Here is a 22,279-nt window from a genome sequence, read left to right as displayed (position 1 = left end):
TGGACTGTGCCATTTTTGAGCTGTGTAGTAATATCCATTGTTAAAGAAATTCCTAACTTTATAATATTTTAAAAAATATGGATTTATATTTCATATATATATATATATTTTTAAAAAGTCTTATCTCCGACTCCCAAATCATGGGCCAGATTGGCCAGTTTTCAGCCTCATCAAACGGCTGGGCCAACCCATAAAACTGAGCCCAAGTATAATTTTCTAAATACGAAAAAGACCAAATTACCCTTTTATCCTTGAATAACGCGGTGGTCTCGTCCTCCTGACTGTTCCAGTTTCAGAGCACCGCCATGGCCGCCGTCACAGCCACCGTCTTCTCCGCCGGTGCGCGTTTACTGAACCCCCGGGCCACGCTTGCAACATCAACATCTCATTTTCTTTCCTTCTCTTCTTCTCACTCCTCGAGATTGGGCCTCCCCTCTCTGCAGCTACGCAAGCCCCCGCCGGCGAGAAAGCTCGTAGTCCGAGCCGCAAGAACCGAGTCCAAAGGTGTCTCTCTAGGATTCAGGCCTCCACATTTTGAGGTTTCTATCTTCTATTTCTCAACAAATTATATACGCATTTATGCTTGCCATTTATATATGTCCAATTGAATGTATTATTAGGTTAGTGTTCTCATTGGCTCATGTGTCTCTGCGTTGTGGTTTAGCTTCCGGAACCGCTTACTGGAAAAACGTGGAAACTGGATGACTTTGAAGCGCACCCTGCGTTACTGGTAAAGATGTCTAGTTCTCTTATCCGTTTGCTAACTTTGTTATTTGGTGCATTCTTATGAGGAAGTCCTAAAAATATGTGATATTTTTAACGTACATCTAACCACACTCAAGTGATGCAGACAAATGGATTCTAGAAAAGGATAATCAGAAGCTAGATAATTGTAAGTAGCTTTCAAGGTATATAACTTATGGTCATTCACTTAAGTCATTCACTAAATGGTTATCTGTGAACATAATAGACTAGCTTTTTCAAGTGGAGGACATAAATTTATCCATTCGAGCTGGCAACTTTACATAATAAAATGCAAGAGTGGTGTCATCGTTGGTGCTAGAATTCATGTAGCCAACTCCACCTAGCAGAATTAAGGTTTGATATGTATGTTCTTGTAGTGGTGTAATCAGTGGCCATTATCACCAGCTCATAAAGTCACTTGTTTCTCCTGTTATAGATCTCTCGTTGAGAGGTAAGGTCTCATTTTCTCATTAGGAATGAGTGGTTGGATGCAAAGAGGATAGAGAAGTAAGAGACTGAGACACAAATTCTTTTGAAAATTGAAGTGGTTGCCTAAGAGGCACAAATACAAACATAGGACACAGACATAACATGACAAGGACATGTCAACATGTAATTTCAAGAAAGTTAGCTCACAAAATGGCAAGGACACACCAATAATAAATTGCTTGTCCTGTATACATATATGGAAATTACTCATATTCTAAATATAAGAAATTTAGTGTGTTTAAAATTCTTAAAATTAAAAAATTGAAGGAAGGAGGACTAGTCAATTCAAATCTATAATTTTTGTTTTGGTTCTTTATATATAAGTGATGGTTTTTACTTTTTAGAGATTACAATGTGATTCTAATTCCTTTTAAAGATGGACATGAAGGTTTTTGTGATGGATAAGTGCTTGGATGTCCAACATGATATTCACAGAGGTGTTTTTCCTTTTAATAGCTAGATTTAAGTAACCTTACCTTACACTTGAATTGTTGGGGGCAATTGTGGCATAAGAATTTGTGATACAAAGACTCCAATTTGATTGTTGGGGGACAATTGTATCATAATAGTTTGTGATACAACCTTAGAAAAATGAAAACTTATAATTTTTCAAGAATGAAAATGTGCAGATATAGATTATTTGCATTAGCTATATTAGACATAATTTGGTATTATTTAAGGATTATTAACTACAAGAATGGAACTATTTGTGGAATGAGAACTAACTGATTTTCACAAATTAATTTAAAATTTTGTTAGATATGTAATCTTGATTTCGAGTTATTAAAACCTTCTAGGACAATTAAGATGGTGGCTATTGATTCATGATCAAATTGTGTAAATATACTTGGGAATATGCATAGTTCAACAAGGAATATTATAGCTGATTTGGGGGATATGAGAACTTGATCTTGGGTGTGTGAATCACTATGTAGATTCGTTCATGTAGTCCTAAAATAACAGTGTATTGTGACCATTTCGTGATGAAGTGAAATAGAAGGTAAAATGAGCTCATTAGTATGGTACCTCCATATCCACTTTCTCTATGATTATACCTTGAATGTGTGGCTATCCACTCTCCAAAATGGTGACAAGACAACTTTCTGTCAAATTGCATTGTAGTAGAACCATGAGATCTTAGAAAGGATCCATATCTCAATCACAAAAGGTTATGAAGTTACCACAACAAAAGTGATGGAATCTTTGGTCACACCATGTAATAGCTGCTTGGATCAAACATGTTAAGACATATTATTGACACAAAATATAAAGGGAAAAATATTTTCACTGAAAAACTAATGATTTCAACTGTAAAGTGTTGGGATGAGTTGAAACTCAACCCTAATCAACCCTTTATAACTTAAACAGAAAAATCGATTTCATATGCAAATAAATGGACTGAATCAAACATAAGATATAAACAGAATAAAAAACGTAAACACCAAGGATTTACTGTGGTTCACCCGTTAAAGAGGGCTACATCCACGTTGAGCTCCGGCAAAAGGGAGTTCACTGCACTATAGGGATAAAAAACATTTACAGTCACCGATTACAAACAAAAACACTCTTCAATCTCACTGTACAAAATCTCTCAGAAATTAACTGAGCCCCATAACCACAATCTAAGGTCAGAGGCTTACAACTTAGAGAACAACAATAAACAGAACATCTATACAGAGAGAATGAGGAAAAACCGAGAATGATCAACAAACCCTAAACGAGACTGATAATCGGAGGCCGTCTTCCGTCGCATCCCAAGGCGACTGTAGCAGATATAAAGGAGATTCAAGCGGTGCAGATTGCATCGTATAAAGGTGAAGCAGAGCATCGACGATCGGGGAGGAGGCAGGCTAAAAGATAAGGCTCAACACGCCAAGTGAAACGGCAAGGCAATTGCCGTTTTGGCCCTCCACCCATGGCCCAAAACGCTGCCATTTTGGGAAGCCATTGGGGTTGCCAAATGACCCTCCTGCCCTGCCAGAAACGGTGCCATATTGAAGCTTCACTTACAACATAAAGATTGAAGGGTCTTTGTATTTTGTATGTTGAATGACTTGTGGGGGTGGCATTGGAGAGGAACCACAATGTGACATTTCCAATAGGATTTTGAGAAAGAAAATAAGAGAAAGCATTTGCATTTTGCAAATGGGAATCCCCAAAGATTCAAGAACGTTAAAGAGAAAAGATTCCTAAAATGTATACAAAAGATGTTCATCCCTAGCTTTTTAGTCATGTTTTAAGGTTTTACAATTGTGCATTTACAGAATTTGAGGAAGGTGTGCGTCGAAGATGATTGATGAGCTAAGGTAGACTTGTGTTGAATTGTTAACCACCATCTCATCTAAAAACTCAACCTTTTAGATAGAGGGTTAACTTTATTTTTTATATTATCATTTTTACTCTCAACATGTTCCCTCACCTGTGGTTAGGCTTTACTGCATAATTGGTTCAAAGACGTGCAACTATTTAAATATGGGTCAACAGTGAGATTTGAACTTAGGAGCTTTGCCTACTCTAACATTGCGTCGTAAAGAAAAAAACACACTTGATAACATGAATTTAGCAAGAGAATTTGCTGATGATGGAGTTCACAAAATAGAAGAGAATATTGTGGAAAAGGAAATAAAGCTAGTGGCAAAATGGAAGAGCATGAATGAGAAAATGAACAAGAGCAAGTTGTGAAGGTTGAAGAAAAATACATGAAAGAAAAGGACTTAGACAACCAATTTCAAAGAGTTGAGATCTTCGGACATGTCTTATTTGAAAGAAGTTTCATATTTCACCAAGATCATTTTTGTTCATGACAATATGAATCCTATCACTAATCAAAGTTGGAAGGAGAGTCAACAATTACCGCATTTTTTATCACATAAATGAGTTAGGAATTCTCCATAAATGTTCTCAATGAAGTGGAACAATGAAAATCAAGGTACTTGGGTTTTTAAGCTTATTATTAAAATAAGCTTAATACATGATGAGTCAACGTGGAAGAATCTTTTGATCTCCAAAAGCAAAAAGAAGCTGAATTTAGGGAGTATGGAAATTTCAGGGCATATGAATAACAACTTTCTCGTGAAACCAAGAGCAAGAGTGTTTTTAAGAGGATGAAAATGAAGGTTTATTCTGGTGATGGTATGGCAGCTAGTTGTTATTGAAGTTGGACAATCTTAGACTATGCCGATAATATCACTCTAGGCCCCTCAATGATTAAAATATTTGCAGGTAAAGGACCTAGTTTTGCATTGTTATCTTTTTATTTTTTATTTTTGGCCAGGGGGGTTGGGGTTGGGGTTGGGGGGTATAAGCACAACCACAATTTATCCATGGCTAAGATACAAAGGTGAGAGGAACTGACTAGTTTGTATCTCCTCATTATGCTACTCTCCATAAGCATAAGCTTGGATGTGTTCATCCGTAATTTCCAACTTTACCACCAAATTTCAACAAAATTTGCATAAATTATCATAGTTGCAGATTTTTGGTTAATTAGACTAGAGATCTGTAAGTTCAGGGAATATGATCATTGGGTAAAGGAGTGGACCCTTAATTACCATCATTATAGTTGATGAGAATAAAAATAATGATATAGAAGGTAAAATTAACTCTGTATCTACTAGTTTAAGCTTTTTGATTAGATGGTGATTAGCAATTTAATATGGTATTAGAGTAGACAAAGGTTTTGAGTTCAAACCTCAGTGCTAACCCAATGTTAAAATAGTTGCATGTGTTTAGACCAATTATGCAATGAAGCCTAACCACACATGAGGGGTTGTATTGAGAGTAAAAATAATAATATAAAAAATAAATTTAACCCTCTATCTATCAGTTTAAACTTTTTGATCAGATAGTGGTTAACAATTTAACAGTAGCCATGTGAAACTTAGGAAGCTTCTTGTAACACCCCAAATTATTTTTAAAATATTTGGAGGCTTAAGGAAATAAATTCAAGTTCAATTTGAAGAAAAATTTATTTGGCCAAGCAAGTGGGTCAAATGGGTTAAATATATGTATATAAATGCATATATATATAGGTACAATATATATGTATATTTACATATATATATCAATAAAGTATAATATATATACATGTAAGGGGAAGCCAGCGGGCTGGCCAATTGCCAGCCCACCAGGTTCCCCTCCCCCTTTAAAATTTTGCTGTGAGGTGTCTTTCCATGAAAGGGACCCCACAGACCCCATGAGGAGCAGCGAGCAAGGTGCTCATGGAGCAGCTGCTGCTGCTTGCCTGCTCCCTGCGCAGGGCTGACTTGGGCAGTCCCCCCTGCACTAAGGGGCTGTCTTGGGCAAGCCCTTACACCAATGGGGATGTCTTGGAAGCAATCCCCCATTGACCCATTGACCCCCTTCCCCTTCTTGCTTTCTCACATGTATAGATAGGCATATTTCACAAGAAAGGAAGGTTTCAAAAATAAAAATAAAACACAAATTTCCTATATTAATTGACTTCTTTATGGGGAAGATGAGGGGTCCTATAAATCGAGGGAGGGTCTCCCCCTTGAGGGAATTGAAGCAAGTGTTAGAGAAGAGAGAAAACTCCTGAAGGGAAGAAGAAACTTTCCATCAAAGTGACCAAGGGAAGGTTGGGAGGCTAGGGAGAGCAAGCAAGACCTTCTCCAAAGAGACCCTAAGGTAAGGTTTTTCCACCCACAAACTCTTACTTCGTGGCATTTTTCATGTTGCATGATAAATTGGTTTTGAAAAGGTACTTTGTTTGGCTTTTCATTTACATCCATGATCATGTATGGCCATGCTATCTTGCTCTATGTCGCTTAGGCCTGAGGTGATGCGGTCGGGGACCTTCCAAGAGGTGTTTCGAGTGCCGGTTGAGAAAGCTCTTGAAAGAAAGTTGACAAGGTCACAAGTGGCATTGCGGAGTGGAAACCTACATTTTCTTTCATGCACACATTTGTTAGGACCGAGGGGTATTTTTGTAATAACTAGAAGGAGAATGGAAGGCGGGAGAGGGGGTTAGAACTAACTAACCTACCTATGAATAAATAGGAGATGAATAACAACTCTCTTCTTTCTCAAGTCTCTTCTCTCGTTTCTCTCTATCTCTTTCTTCTCTTTCTAAATCTGCTCTAACGGAATTTCCCAGAAATTCCGATTCAACTCCAGCCCATTTTAGGGGCTGGACAAGTGGTATCAGAGCTAAGCTTTCTTTGGCGGCTTTTGGTGCGCAGCTAGAAGGTGACGGAGGGTCCGACTCAGCAACCACGAAGGCATGGAGGAAGGAACACGTCTGAAACAGCTGGAGCTTCGCCTAGAGAATCTTGATGGATTAATGGGCCAAATGCAAGAAGATGTGAGGGCCCAACAAGAAGACATGGCAATCCAAAGGGAGGATATGGCGATCCAGAGGGAAGATTTAGCTACCATCAAAGATAGTATACGGGAGCTGGAAAAGGGTCAAGAACGGGCCGACTTTTATGGGCAGAAGATAGATCGCATGTTTGCGATCATGTCGACATGGCCACAATTCTGATCGCAAGAAGAGTCTGTTCCAAGAATGGAGACAGACGTAAGAGGCGATGGAATATTACCGAGACCAGGAGGCTCGAGGGAAACAGAGGAAAGGAATGCATGGGAACATGAAATCCATGGCAGGAATCCCGGGTCAAGATTTGATGGGGGACACTCGCCAACACCAAGATTGGAAATTCCAATCTTCGATGGATCAAAACCACGCTGGTGGGTACGACGATGTGAAAGATTTTTTGAATTGTATCGGATAGGAGAAGAACAAAGGGTGACGATGGCAGCGGCCTACTTGGATGATACCGCGGATGCGTGGTACCAAAGTTGGAGGCAATCAGAAGGGGGATGGGTGTCGTGGACCAAATTTTCCAACGAACTGTGTGGTCGTTTTGGTGAACGGAATCTGGCGGACACGATGGAAGAATTTAACAAATTGAAACAGCAAGGATCAGTCGAAGATTATTTGAGGTGGTTTGAAGAACTAAAGGCGTTGATAGGAGTAGCTCATCCGAGCTTGCCCGAGTCACACTTCGTCTCGAGTTTCATCAGCAGACTCAGAGACGATTTAAGATCCGTAGTTAAGATGCTGGGGCCAGTGTCGGTAAGACAAGCAGCAGAAAAAGCACGTCTCCAAGAAGTAACATGGGAGACAGTATTCAAGAAGAATAGGCCATGGCCGCAAGGAGGGTCGGCCGTCAACAGAGGGGGAATTTCTTTCGGGGGAAGTAATTTCAAACCGGACATGGGAGGAAAAAACCAAGGAGGTGTTAAGAATGGAAATGGAATAGGAACAAACAAGAATACGACATTGGAGTAGAAGCGCCAATTAGGCCTATGCTTCAAATGTGGGGAAAAATATGGACCTGGCCATCAATGTAAGAGATTAATGTTAAAGATAGAGGCCTCCGATGATGAAGAGGCAGAAGAAGATGCAGAAGAAGAGCCCCAGGCTGAGGAAGAACAAGAGGATGATGGAGGACAAATCTCCTTTCACGCGTTGAAAGGGGGGCCTACGGGGAAGATCATACAAGTTAAAGGGCAGGTGGGAAAACGAAGATTATTGGTGCTAATTGATAGTGGAAGCACCCATAGTTTTGTGAACAAGAAAACAGTCCAAGATCTCAAGTGTGAAATGACCAGAACCAACCCACTATCAGTAATTGTCGCCAATGGGGACAAAATGTACAACAACCATAAATGTTCGAATTTTAAGTGGGTAATGCAAGGAGTAGAATTTGTAGTAGACTTAAGAGTCTTGGAGTTAGGGGGGGGGGGGGTGATATCGTGCTGGGGGTTGACTGGATGAAAAATGTAAGTCCTCTAACATTTGATTTTAAGAAGCTGGAGGTGACAGTGGAGGTTGAAGGCCAAAAGATGACACTGATGGGAAGCCTAGATCAAGGGGAATGCAAAATAATATCGGGAAGGAGGTTACACAAGTTAATGAACTGAAAAAGGGAGCAGATTGCAAAATTATACTCTATTCATGCAATGGAGTATGAGGAGGAAGAAGGTGATAGTTCACAGTCCATGGGAACAGCAACAGCTACACTGCAACTTCTGCAAAAGGTAAACACTCATGATCCCTTGCACTTATTATTGCATGAATTCCAGGATCTCTTCCAAGAACCGACTACCCTACCACCCCAAAGGCCTTTAGACCATGCTATCCATCTTAAACCAAACACAGAACCTGTAAATATTTGTTCATATCGATATAACCCTGCCTAGAAAACTGAAATTGAAAAACAAGTAAAGGACATGCTAAACAATTCTATCATACAACCCAGCCAAAGTCCCTTTGCTTCTCCAGTCTTTCTTGTTAAGAAAAAAGATGGCACTTGGAGATTTTGTATAGACTATAAACAACTCAATTCCCTTACCATAAAGAATAAATTTCCTATTCCTATCATTGAGGACTTATTAGATGAGCTCAATGGTACTGCCATTTTTTCTAAACTAGACCTAAGGGCTAGTTATCACCAAATTAGAATGGGACCCATCGATATTCCTAAAATGGCTTTTCGAACACAACAAGGGCTTTATGAATTCACTTTCATGCCCTTCGGGTTAACCAACGTGCCAACCACATTTCAAGCATTGATGAATCAGATTTTCAGTCCCTACCTTTGCAAATTTATACTTGTTTTCTTCGACAACATTCTTGTTTACAGCCCAACCCTACAAACCCATCTATCCCACCTCAGAACCACTTTTGAGATCCTGCGAGTTCATCAATTATATGTCAAGATGTCTAAGTGTACATTTGCTCAAGGAGAGGTGGAGTATCTAGGCCATGTCATTTCAGCTAAAGGAGTGAGTACAAATCCAAAAAAAATAGAGGCTATGGTGAATTGGCCGAGGCCTAAGAATGTGAAGGAGTTAAGGGGCTTCTTAGGCTTGACTGGATATTATCGGAAATTTGTTAAAGATTATGGAGTGATTAGTCGGCCTTTAACAGAGTGACATGACCCTAGGGTTTAGCTAGGGTCTAAGAAGGAATTTGGATAAGAATTAAGAGGAAGGAAGAGCAGAAAGGGAGGGAAAGTAAGAACATAACAAAATTGAGGGAGAGAGAAAGAAAAGCCGTAGGAGAGTATTGAGAGAGGGAATTGAGATTCAAATCATTCATTTCGCCCCTTTCTCTAACTACTAAAGCCTATTTATAGGCTTATAATTGAAGATGCTAATAACAACAACATAAAATGCAACTAATGCAACTAATAAGGAAAATACATGAGATGTATTACTAATATATCCTTGGGGTTCCTTGGGGTCGTGACAATCCCCACTCCTTCAAACAATTCTTGTCCTCAAGAATTGATAGTTGTTGACCCCATTCCTCAGCCAATTCCAACCTTTGCAATCTAGTTTCTTCTTCGCCTTTTTCTTGTGCTTATCTCGTATCTTCCTTTTCTTTTGCCTTTTTGTGTCTTTTTCTTCCAAAACATCAGTACTATGACTTGCTACAACAGTAAGTCTAGCCATCCCCCTCATTCTGATTTCCATTGAGAATGGTTCCAATTGATCCGTTATAGCCGCACCCATATCACTTCCAATCATAGAAAGGAATTCCAACTTTGTTGCAGGCCAAAATCTGATTCGACGTTGCAGCTCTCCAACTAAAAGAGGAATAAACAAAACAACAAGAGTTTTGTTCCCCTCAACAAACTTTTCATTGTAATCTTCAAACTCCGAGGTTGGCGTAGTCATATCCTCTCCTTTCTTCACAACCTCTTCTCCTTCCTTATCTTCAATAGAGACTTCATAGACCTCCATGTCAACTATCCCTTCTCCAATATTCGAACTTCTAAACCGTGTGGCAGCAGCCTCCTTTTCCCTCATCTTTTGAACCACATGGTTGTTCTCAGCAGCTGCAGTATTGTGTAAGTCCTCAGCCTCCTGCTTTTTCCTTTGGTCTAAATCTTCATCGATTGCATTTTTTCCTTCAACAACTTTAGTATCAGCTTCCTTAGAACTATCGTTAAGTAGTTCCAGCCCGGATTTTTCCGTTAAAGCTCCTTTAGCTACATATGGTCCTTTACAAACTTGCGAGCTGCTCTTACGATAACTTTCCGATGACAGTCCATGCTTTCTACAAATGGCTTCTAGTGCCAATTCTTGCAGCCTCGCTTTCTTCGCAGCTTGTTCCACTGTAGTAGGGCAAAACATTTTTACACTAAGCCTTAACGCATTGTCAAGACCATTAATGAATCTTGATACAAAGTAATGTTCTGACAAGGCTAGCTGAAAGCTCCACATTAATGCCCTTAATTCTTCAAACCTCTCTTGATATTCAGTCACTGATCCTTCCTGCTTAAGCTTGTTGAACTCCTCAATCACATCAATCAAGTTCTTCTCCCCAAATTGGTCATGCAGATCTTTAGCAAAGTCAGTCCACCTGACCTCCCCTTCCCTTGATGCAGCACATAGTCCATCAGCCATCTCCTCCATAGACAAATGTCGAGACTGCATCATAGACATGCTATTATCATGAAACTGTTCTTTTTGGTACAAGTCCATGGCATAACCAGCATTGCCACCTTCGAATCCTGGTAAAGCCAGAAAATCTTCATTCTGGATGCTGAACTCTTGGTTTTGCTGAACAATGGTACTAACTCCGAGGCCTTGTTTAAGAAGTGAACCCAATTGTCCTTGAGACCCTCCAACAGAACTCATGCTTCTCCCCATGCTTCCCCCACCTAAAATATTTCCCATTGAACTGGTTATTCGAGGACCAGCATTTCCCAGAATTGGAGACACTCCAAGTCCTAGAACCGCACTATGGTTACCCATTGCTGCAGCAGTTGGCAGAATGCTAGGAATAGAACCACCAACTCCATTATTGTTGCCACTAAATCTAGGGCTTCCAACAACACCAATTCCACCTCTATTTGTCATGCTTGAGTGACCATGTGAGCTTCCAAGTACACCAGAAACCTCCGGCTTAGCTACTTTTAAGCCTGATAGTTCCTCTTTTTAGAATGATCAGCAGCCTCGAAAATCAATCTTTCTGTACAATCTGATTCAGGGACAACCTCCAATAATCACCACCGAGACCAATCTTCGAGTCTAATTCTTCTTTGTTGAACTGCTTGAATTCGCCAGAATTGCAAGAATAACTACCCTATCAATATCGTCTCCTGCTACGATGCAGTAGCCGAGAATCGACTGCTACTAATATGCCTACTCCAGCAGTCCAATTGCACCTCCACAATATGAGCCTGATTGTTATGAACTCGTCGGAATCACAATTTGATCTGTCTGACCAAATCGTTTTCCAATTTAGAACCGACCGGCCTGCTCATTTGCAACATTCCTCAATTCACACGACCAAGTCGTCCTCCAACTCTCGGAGTCGGAATCGCTCGGCCACCGTGCATGGAGATACAAAATGTCGAACAATACTAGCAGGAACGAGTCCCTGAACGATGCCAATCTCTGTAAATACTTACTATATATCGTCGGAATTCACTGCTCAGCTCCCAAACCTACTGCCAAGGATTGCCGCGCCTTCACTACTCACCGGATCTAAGTAATTCTCGATCGCCACCCAATCAACGTCCACTGTCTCGCTTCTGAAGCAACTTCCACTGCGTAACTCCTCTTCCTATCGAGTCTGAGTTTGTCACTGAAATCAATTGCACATGGCCACGCATGCAGATCCGATTCTCCCGTTCTGTATCGGATTTGTTGCGGATTCCAGCTCGCTTGGATTCTTCTGGTAATCACTTGTAATCTCCCCAAGCCTGCGTCCACTTACCCAATCACCGACCACTGGCTCTGAAATCATTGACTCTACTGCAATCTTCTTGGAGTCTTTGTCGGAACTCCCCTGTCCGCTTCGCCTTCAAGATCTGAACAAGAACTGCTTGAGCTTGGCCATTACCACCTGATGCTGCTCCGTTTGTTGCGCCTTCAAAATTCAAGACAGATCGAAATACGGAATTGGCTTCGCCTACAATTCACCGGAATTCCGCTAGGCTTAGTTGCACTAAATCACCTTGGTTACTGCTGAAAACTTCCGGATCTCTACCGAGAATCGTCGTCTCTGATACCAAATGACATGACCCTAGGGTTTAGCTAGGGTCTAAGAAGGAATTTGGACAAGAATTAAGAGGAAGGAAGAGCAGAAAGGGAGGGAAAGTAAGAACAGAACAGAATTGAGGGAGAGAGAGAGAAAAGCCGTGGGAGAGTATTGAGAGAGGGAATTGAGATTCAAATCATTTATTTCGCCCCTTTCTCTAACTACTAAAGCCTATTTATAGGCTTACAATTGAAGATGCTAATAACAACAACATAAAATGTAACTAATGCAACTAATAAGGAAAATACATGAGATGTATTACTAATATATCCTTGGGGTTCTTTGGGGTCGTGACACAGAGCTATTGCGGAAGGATAATTTTCATTGGAATCCTAAAGCTGAAGCAGCCTTTAGAATTCTTAAACAAGCCATGACTCAAGCCCCTGTTTTAGCTCTTTCGGATTTTTCAAAACAATTTGTGGTTGAAACAGATGCTTGTGATAATGGGGTGGGAGTAGTTCTCATGCAAGAAGGGAAACCTTTAGCTTACATAAGCCAAGGGTTAGCTCCTAAACATCTAGGCTTGAGTGTGTATGATAAAGAACTAATAGTAGTATTGGTAGCGGTGGGGAAATGACGTCATTACTTGGAGAATAATCAGTTTGTGATTAAAACAGACCACGAAAGCCTTCAATTTCTACTCCAACAGCGATTACACACTCATTTACAGCGGAAAGGAGTTTCTAGACTCTTGGGATTGGATTATACAATTCAATATAGAAGAGGGAAGGAGAATTTGGTGGCAGATGCACTATCCAGAAGAGAGGAAAAAGGAATTTACCAAGCTATATCAGCTGTTACTCCCGAATGGGTGAAAGAAGTGGTGAGAAGCTATGACCAGACACCTTGGTTGCAAACATTGTTACAACAGTTAGCAATAACACCTAATGCACAACAGGATTATACTCTTGTTGGGGAACTCATTAGGTTCAAGGGCCGCATTGTTATAGGGGAAGATGACCAGCTCAAATTACAAATTTTGAGGGCCATGCACGGATCAGCAGTGGGTGGACACTCACGGATAAGAGCCACTTATTATCGGGTAAGGCATTTTTTCTATTGGCCAGGATTAAAGAAAACAGTGGTGAAATATGTGTTGGAATGTGATATATGTCAAAGATGCAAGCATGAAATAGTGGCTTTACCAGGTTTATTATAGCCACTACCAATTCCAGATCAAGCATGGGAGGATGTCTCAATGGATTTCATAGAAGGCTTACCGAAATCGGAGGGTAAAGATACAATTTTGGTGATTGTGGATCGCTTAACTAAGTTTGCTCATTTCATGAGTTTGACACATCCATTTACAGCTCCAGAGGTGGCCAGATTATTGTTGGATTTGGTGTTTAAAATTCATGAAATTTCCAAGACTATTGTGTCCGATAGAGACAAGATCTTCACCAGTAAATTTTGGCAGGAATTATTCAAGAATTTGGGGGTGGGTCTACACTTATCTACAGCTTATCATCCAGAAACAGACGGACAAACAGAGAGAGTAAATCAATGTCTAGAGGCCTACCTTCGTTGTATGTGTTTTGCTAGGCCTAAAAGTTGGCACCCTTGGCTATCACTTGCTCAATGGTGGTATAATTCTACATATCATACAGCCATTAAACGGACCCCTTTTGAAGCTGTGTTTGGGTACTGTCCACCGTTACTTCCTGCCATTTCCAGTTCCACTGCTACAATGGCGAATGTTGAACAATATTTCCAAAAAAGGAAAGAAGTATTATTGGAGCTTAAAAGGGAATTAGCAACAGTCAAGAGCAGGATGGTACACTATGCAAACAAAAACAGAAGTGAGCGGCAGTTCAATGTGGGGGATGCAGTGTTTTTGAAGGTCAAAACGATTTTTACAGCCTGCTTTTACTAAAGGTGCAGTCTCCAAATTCAGCCCCAAATATTTTAGGCCTTATACAGTCATGGAAAAGATAGGAGAGGTGGCCTATCGGTTGCAGCTACTCGAAAACGTGAGAATTCATCCGATATTTCACGTATCGTTATTAAAGAAGTCTAGAGGAGGAACAACAGCTAGTGAAGCTTCACTGCCACCATCAGAGGAAGGATTCTCAACTGCTGTATTACCAAGGATAGAAGAGGAAGCGTAAGAGTCCATTGAAGGATTCTCAACTGCTGTCTTACCAAGGATAGAAGAGGAATCAGAGGAGCCCATTGAACCTCGAGCAATTGTAGACAAAAGGGTGATCTATAGAGGAGCTGCCCCTATCATGCAGGTGTTGGTCCGATGGTCTCATCTACCACCAGACTAGCCGACTTGGGAATACCTGCCAGACGTATTGACAAGATTTTCCCATGCTATCAGCTTGCTCTAAATTCTTGAGGACAAGAATTACTTCAGGGGGGGGGGGGGGGAATTGTTAGGACTGAGGGGTATTTTTGTAATAAGTAGAAGGAGAATGGAAGGCGAGAGAGGGGGTTAGAACTAACTAACCTACCTATGAATAAATAGGAGATGAATAACAACCCTCTTCTTTCTCAAGTCTCTTCTCTCGTTTCTCTCTATCTCTTTCTTCTCTCTTTCTAAATCTGTTCTAACGGAATTTCCCAGAAATTCCAATTCAACTCCAATCCATTTTAGGGGTTGGATAACATTTTACATAAATGTTTTATTTTATTTTTTTTTGGGGGGTGGGGGGGTGGGGTCTTACACTTAGAAAGTTCGTCTTCTAACTTGGGTTCATTCTCTGGAATATTCAAACATTTTAAGCGAGACAACCGGTTTGAAAAGGAAGGAAGTCCTTAAAGTGTAGGCCTTGGAAGCTTCAATATATTATTGTGGCATGTCTTATTTTATAAATGCTATATGTGTTTTTATGTGATGCCCTAGAAGCATGTATAGGCTTCATTTTAGTGATATCAAGTGTATTAAACATGCCAAACTCGTTGTATGAACTCAGTTCTCATTTAGAGCACGTTATTTTATTTTGGCGAAATATAGACAACTTTAACATTCATATCTTGAGTTGTAGTGATTTAAAAATTTATTCTAAAAGTTTTTAAAGATTTTAGATCAAGAGCTCAAAAAGTCTTTCTTTTCCTTTAAACTCATATTTCAAAATGATTCAAAAATTTGTATTTCTTAATATAAGTTATGAATCAAAATAGGTTTGATTCGTGAAAATGAGTGCACAAAGACCTCGCCTTGATAAACTAAATCAAACACAAGAGTTTAGGTGGAAGGGTGAGGCCACTAGAGGTAAACGCTTAGGAGAATAACCTCTAGTGAATTTGGGGAAAATATATAATGAAAATGGAAGGTCAAACAAATAAATGTTTTGAAAGCAAGATGTAAATTGTAGGAGTTGGCAAAAGGGCCTTTACGTGAAGTGTTTTCAAAGAAAAAAAATGATCCCCAAATTATGACATGGAAACACACTTTAAAGAGAAGGGTGTTTTACTTCTTGACCTTGATTTCCTTATTAAATCTCTCTCTCTCTCTCTCTCACACTCTCACTCTCTCCCTCTCAGACACACAGAGCAGTATCTGGGAGACATTAACCATGTTATTGTGCAGGTTATGTTCATTTGCAACCACTGCCCATTTGTTAAACACCTGAAAAACGATATTGTGAAGCTCTCAAATTTCTATATGAAGGTGGGCTGGTACCTGATCAGTGTTTTCCTGAGGCTCTTCCTTTTTATGTTAATCGTACCTCCACTGGGGTAACTTATGAGTATAAAGAACTAACACACTGAAAAATTCTGACTTGCAGAAAGGGCTTGCAGTTGTTGCAATATCTTCCAATTCTGTAGCCACTCATCCACAGGTTCATATGAAACTATAATTTCAGATTTGAGCTGTGTTGAAGCTATTGTGTGATTTGTCCAACATCGAACTCTTCCTCACAGGATGGACCGCAATTCATGGCAGAAGAAGCTAAATTATTTAACTACCCTTTTCCTTATCTTTATGATGAGGTAAGCTGCTGTAAGTTTCGACATGCCCTTTTTATCCCCTAGCATAATTTCATGAATTTTTCTTCTTCTTAAAACTTATGCCAGTATTGTTGTCTTTCTCCCATATGAGTTGAGCTTCCCAATACCTGGCCTTGTTTCAGGGAAAAGACTTGAATGCTTCCAATTTCTTATTTACAGGAAAAAGGAGGAATAGAAAAATATCCTACTTTTTTTATAGTCATAAGCTGGATATTCTATGCACTCTTCATTGGCATTAGGTTTAGATGTTGCTGTTGGATTAAGTTCTGTGTTTTGAAATTAGATTCTTGATTTAGGGATTAGAAAGAATAATGATATTAAGGTCCACCAGGTCAGCAGACCTGGTTGGCCTTAATATCATTATCCTATTAGAAATTTGAGAGTTTTCAATAAAGCTCTTTTAGGGAAATGGTTATTAAGGGCTTCTGAAAGAGATAGCCTTTGGTTGTGGTTCTATTTTGGGGGATTGGGCTACTGGTTTGGATATCACTTCTCATGGCGTTGGTTGTTGGAAGGGCCTTGTGAACAATTGGGTATATTTCTAGAAGTTTGAGTGTCGGAGGAGAGTTAGATTCTGGATGGAACCTTGGTGTAGTTCCTCTCCTTTAAGTGTGTTGCTATTGGTCCTTTGTAGGCTGGCTAGTAATAAGCATGTTTAACATCATGGTTGTTTCTCTTTGCTTTCTCTACCAATGTCCTGTGGTCCGCTTAATTCAGGCATATCCTTCATGGCTGGGAATTCGATTCTATCTAGATTTTCTTCTCATGCATTTTGAGGTAGGGCAGGTGGATGTGGATCTTTTTGAATGGAGTTTTCTCTGTTCATCCATTCTAAAAATGCTCCCTGTGATAAAGGTAGATTGGATTTCCACTGGAAATCTTTGTGAAAGCAGAGGCCCAAGAGTTCCTTCTAGGCTGGCCTTTTTGTTTGCACAGCCTCTCTTGGAACTAGTTTTTAACGATTGATAATATGCGAAGCATATTCAAATTGTGACTAATTGGTGCAAGACGAAGGGGGAACCAATAGGTCATTTACTTCTTCACCATAAAGTCACTTGTGATGTTTGGAGCTTCTTTTTTCTCTTTTGGTTTATAGTGGGTAATGTCATTTTCCATGATGGAATTTTTGTCCTCACAGGGTTGGGCTTGCCCAAGTAAGTTACAGAGAGTTTTGGAATTGTATGTCCCTTTCCTATGTGGTGGCACGTCGTCCGAGGGAAATATGAGAGTGTTTGAGAGTGTTGAGAGACCTCCTATTCCTAGTTCATGGGTGAAAGTTGTACCTTTTTTCTTGAGTCTTTTTTACAATTCCTTAACAATTTCTCTGTAATTTTTCGCTTGAGCTGTCTTGTATAGGATTCACCCCATTAAGGTGGTTTGTTCTGTGTTTCTTATAGTCATTAAAGAAAAGGTAGTTAGAAAACTATCTTAATCTAGCTTACCAACAACATACCAAGCCTATATCCCACTACACGGGGTCAGCCTTAATCTGGCATTCCAATAGGGAAAAAAATTGTTTTAATCTGATAGACCCCAACATCCACAGCCAAACCTGCAGAAATTGAAGTTACCCTACTATTACTTATTAGAGCAGCTAATCATTCCTTGTTTTCTCCTTGTCATGTTGACCCATATATTTTGTATCAGCCACAACTGTTCAATTCACTGATATTGTCTGGCATGAGTGTTCTTGGACTAGAGCTAAATATAGCTTTTAGTGGTATTCCTTTTTTGTTTTTTTCAATATTCACGTGGATTTTGTTTTAACAGAAGGATGTATAACACGTTCAAGTCTCCTTATAACTGTTTTATCAACCTGTCAATCTAGTTGGTCAATAAGAGGGGTTTGAAATGGTATATTGAACAAATGAAATTAGTTCAGACATAAATTATGCAAAATCCATTCATGATAATGTACTCTGTACATTTTTCTAAATCAACAACTGGATGCCTTGGGAGACTTTCTTGAAATCCCAACTGGAAAGGAACATTAACAAAGGTTTCACGTGTATTTTTGGCATAGATGCAGGCACCAAAAGGGTAAGACTCAAATTGGGATTTTATTTGGTGTTCTCTTAGCTGTAAGATTTAATTTCATCATTTGATTCTTTTACTTCTCCAAACCAAGGCTTTCTTGCATAGATGATTTGTTTTTGACAAATTTGAATTAACTGAAAAGCCCCCTCCTTCAAACTAAGTAAGGGTTTCTTCCTACTCATGTTCTATATTTTCCTGTTTCTTGTACTGCAAAACCAGAAAAAACTCATGCCTTTACTGAAAGCAGCTGTCTTATCCACTAAAATAGAGGTAGAAACAACACTCGTTCTATTCACCGAAATTGATGCCAGAAATAGATAACTGTTTATGATATTATGGATTCTTAGCACATGCCTGTTTCGTTTGATGGTTTCTTCTCTCTCTCTCTCTCTCTATATATATATATATATTATATATATATATAACTGGAGTCTTAACTTATTGTCTGTATCAATGTTTTTAATAACGATAAAAGTTGAAACATTTCATATTTGTTGAGACTCGACAGATAACTTAGGGTTTTTCTTAAGCAATCACAAAATATTTGATGGTCTGAATGATACAAACATACACAGAGCTGGAATCAAAAAATATAAACGCAGAGAAACAAAAATAAGAACAGAGACACAAGGGTTTTTACCGTGGTTCACCTCAAACTGAGGCTACATCCACGTTGAGCTCGAGAGAGAAAGAGCTCACTGCACTATGAGATGAAAATCGGATTACACGCTCATAAGCCCTCACAAACAAAACCCTCGATCAATCAATGGTTCGAGAACAAAAACTGCCGATCAATCACTTAATACAGATTAAAGGCAAACCTATCGAACCACAAAAACTATACAGACATGTACAGGAAAGAATTCGGGAACAAACCAGAAAGAACCCTAGCCAACAAAGGCGAGAGCCTTCAACCCGCAAGAACCAACCCGATAGATCAACCCCTTACAGATTTTCCTTCCGTCTTTTCTTTTGCTCTCTGTCGGTTCACATCTCGAGGTAGCAATTAAAAGCGATCAAGAGCGGCTGGGATTGCGCCTCAAAAAAGTGTGGATTAATGGACCAGATCAAATCGTGCAAGCACGATTATAATCCTAACAGAAAACGACAGAGGAGCAGGAGAGCAGGAGATGATCGGGCAAAGGATGAGGGAGCATGATCAGGCGCCAGTTGAGGGTCAGCTGATGGTTGCCACGTGCAGCCATCCAGCGGCTGCCAAATGGCAGCACGCGGTTGCTGCACGTGGCCATCCAGTCAGCAAAGAGAGACGACACCGTTTGGAGCTTCACAATTAACAATATTCAATGTTTTGTAATCATATTATTGCTTAGTTGCCATGGTAGTAGTTCACTTGAATATTCCTTTTTCCTGAATTTCGTCTGTCTTGTTAGATTTTGATGTTTTTCTTATACGTTGATTGTCCTCACTGTTTCAAGTATTATTTTTGGTCTAGATATTTTATTTAGTTTCATTTTGAAGTTGAAACTGGGTTATATTATAGTTGGTGGCATTACTATCCAGAAGGTAAAAAGAAGAAATAGAACAAAGTAAAAACGAAAAATGAAATGCCAATCAAAGGTAGCGTTAAGTTATGTTGAAACTTAACTGTGTCCGTTTATATAGATTTGCACCAAGTATTGTTGGCTAGAAATGAATTGTGGATGTGCTATCAATTGTTTCATTTAGGTGCGCGCCATTCTGAATGTCTTGGTATGTCATCCCATGCTTGGAATCAAAAGTAGCATTGGTGTGCATTTTTTATGGCTCAAGATTAATTTGTATTGGTGCTAATTTTTCTTTTAAAAACTTCCCGTGTATAACTTAGATGATTTTGGATTTTGCAGTAAATGAGATTTTTCCCATGTGTTTCATAGTTTTGTAACCCCATTGTGCACAAACAGACACACTCCCCTATTGATGTGAACTTTGTGGTTTAAGTTACATTATTGTTAATCATAAAATCCTTCTTCTTCTAAAGTTCATTTTCCAATGAATTTGTACTCCATAAATTCATAAGAGTTAAAAGAATGTTTTCCTGCAGTCACAGGATGCTGCAAGAGATTTTAGAGCTGTTTGCACACCTGAGTTTTTCCTATTCAAAAAGGTGCTAACATGCTACTGTTTATTCATGTGTGGTGGATCATCTCAGGTTTTCCTGGGAGGTGGTTAAATGATCCTTACATATCTTCCATTATGTTCTAATGGCACTTTCTTGTTGACTAAATTGGACCCTTTATAAACAGGATGGTCGAAGGCCTTTTGAGTTGGTCTATCATGGACAGTTTGATGATTCGCGACCAAGTAATAATGTGCGGGTCACCGGGAGGTTGGTTTGATAACTCTACATAAATGTCACAAACAGCTATAGTTCTCTTCCTTTCAGCATTCATCCGTATTGCTAAGAGATAAATTGTCTACTCTAGGGACTTGAGCCTTGCTATTGACTGTGTTCTCAGTGGCCAACCAATATCAGCAGTCCAGAAACCCAGGTATTTTATACATATATGTTTATATTTATCCTATATAACTCCACCTTATGTTATCTTTGTTAATCAAAAATATGTATTCCTCATCTAGGATTATAAAGCTCATGTCATTTTCTCCCTTTGTCATTAGTGTTGGGTGCAGCATAAAATGGCATCCAGAGACAAGGTTATAATACATAATGTTGGTTTATTTTTCTCATCATTGTGCCTAGTATTACTTTCAGGTGCGTCATGTTTTGGTTCCAATGATTATCATCATGATATTCTAATTAAATTTTGTTTCTCATGTGACCTTTTTGTGTACTTCCAGTATTCTTTAGGTACCATTTTGCTCTGGTCCTTCAGTTACTGATGCAATGAGGTGATGATAATATGTGCCATTTAAGCTGTAATTTTGTAAAATAACTGTTTCGTGTCTATAGAATGTTCAGAATTCTTCTCCAAATTCAAATTGCAGCTAATAAAAGTCTACTCTTTTGTTGTTCCTCCTCTTTTTTGCTGGTTTTGATCATGTCATACTAAACAGAAATACAATATTGGCTAGATTTTATTACACATTTACTATTAGATGGATTATTTATGAAGAAAGATACTATCAAAGATAACTGTAAAATAATTCTTATATTGACATTATTTTTTAAATTTTTTTTATAAGAACATCAATATCTTTAACGGGGATACAGGCCCCAGTGGAACATTGGAATTTCAATTTGGTCTTCCCGGCTAGCCTCAGTTTATCGACATTTATTTATGAATAACAATGGCTATGTGGGCTGATTTATAATTAGATTTACCCATCTTTTATTTGTGTTTGTCTGCATGTGAAAAAAGAATTAAAAAAGAAAGGGAAGGAAAAGCTAAAGAGGGAAAAGATACATGAACTGAAGGCAAGTATAAAGTAGTGATTTTATCATGGGCACCTTTTTAAGGTTCTTTAGAACCATTGAATGATGCAATTTGATAGAATATTGAACTTCTTATTTATACCAGAAAAGTAAGGACTCTGGATATGCTACTATTTGGTGTTTATGAAGTCCTACGTATCTCTTGATCTTGTTAAAATTCTTTTACATGTAAAAAGGGGAAAGAAAGGAAGAGGCAAAGTATCTTCTGTTCTTTGCTCTCAAAAATGAATTGCCCTATTTGTTGTCACAGGCACATTTATCGAGGATTTATTTTGGATGGAGAAACACGTTCCATTACAAGTACAAAACTGTTTTGAAACTTGTGAGAAAACGTTTTATAAACTTGAAGGAAATGCTTTATTAAAATATAAGTTGTATTGCACACACCCCCCCCCAAAAAAAAATCTCCCTAGCTGTTGCAAACCTAGGAGCCTCGTGCATTAGGGATGCCCTTTATTCTAAATTTTAATAAAATTTGTTAAACATAGTATTGCAAAAGGATTTTGTGAGGTTGTTACTGAATTTCTCTTTGATCCTTAATTGCAATATTTTTGTTCTTGAGGATCTGTTTCCCTATT

At 39.0% G+C, this 22,279-nt stretch overlaps 1 protein-coding gene across 2 annotated transcripts; it reads left to right on the top strand.

The window, feature by feature from the left end:
- Positions 1-251: 251 nt before the first annotated feature.
- LOC127808790 (uncharacterized) lies at positions 252-21,284 on the top strand. Of its 2 annotated transcripts, none has more exons than XM_052347412.1 (10): positions 252-539; positions 665-730; positions 15,852-15,932; positions 16,051-16,104; positions 16,187-16,255; positions 20,352-20,414; positions 20,554-20,636; positions 20,734-20,799; positions 20,927-20,962; positions 21,107-21,284. In XM_052347412.1, exons 1-10 carry the CDS (start codon positions 306-308, stop codon positions 21,114-21,116), a joined length of 762 nt encoding a protein of 253 aa, XP_052203372.1. In that variant the 5' UTR covers positions 252-305; the 3' UTR covers positions 21,117-21,284. The 2 variants fall into 2 exon arrangements, 1 of the variants encoding a protein (XP_052203372.1); XR_008024979.1 differs by having other exon boundaries at positions 253-539; positions 20,927-21,020.
- The last annotated feature ends 995 nt before the right edge of the window (positions 21,285-22,279 follow it).

The sequence above is a fragment of the Diospyros lotus genome, chromosome 8 (assembly GCF_014633365.1).
Source record: "Diospyros lotus cultivar Yz01 chromosome 8, ASM1463336v1, whole genome shotgun sequence".
NCBI classification, from domain to species: domain Eukaryota; kingdom Viridiplantae; phylum Streptophyta; class Magnoliopsida; order Ericales; family Ebenaceae; genus Diospyros; species Diospyros lotus.
Note: the sequence above shows the minus strand (reverse complement) of the source record. Positions and strands in the feature narration are given on the sequence as shown.

Coding starts and splice junctions, on each gene's coding strand:
- LOC127808790 (XM_052347412.1), top strand. CDS start 306: ATGGCCGCCGTCACAGCCACCGTCTTCTCCGCCGGTGCGCGTTTACTG. Junction 20,415..20,553: donor AGTTTTTCCTATTCAAAAAG/GTGCTAACATGC, acceptor CTTTATAAACAG/GATGGTCGAAGGCCTTTTGA. Junction 20,800..20,926: donor TCAGCAGTCCAGAAACCCAG/GTATTTTATACA, acceptor CTTTGTCATTAG/TGTTGGGTGCAGCATAAAAT.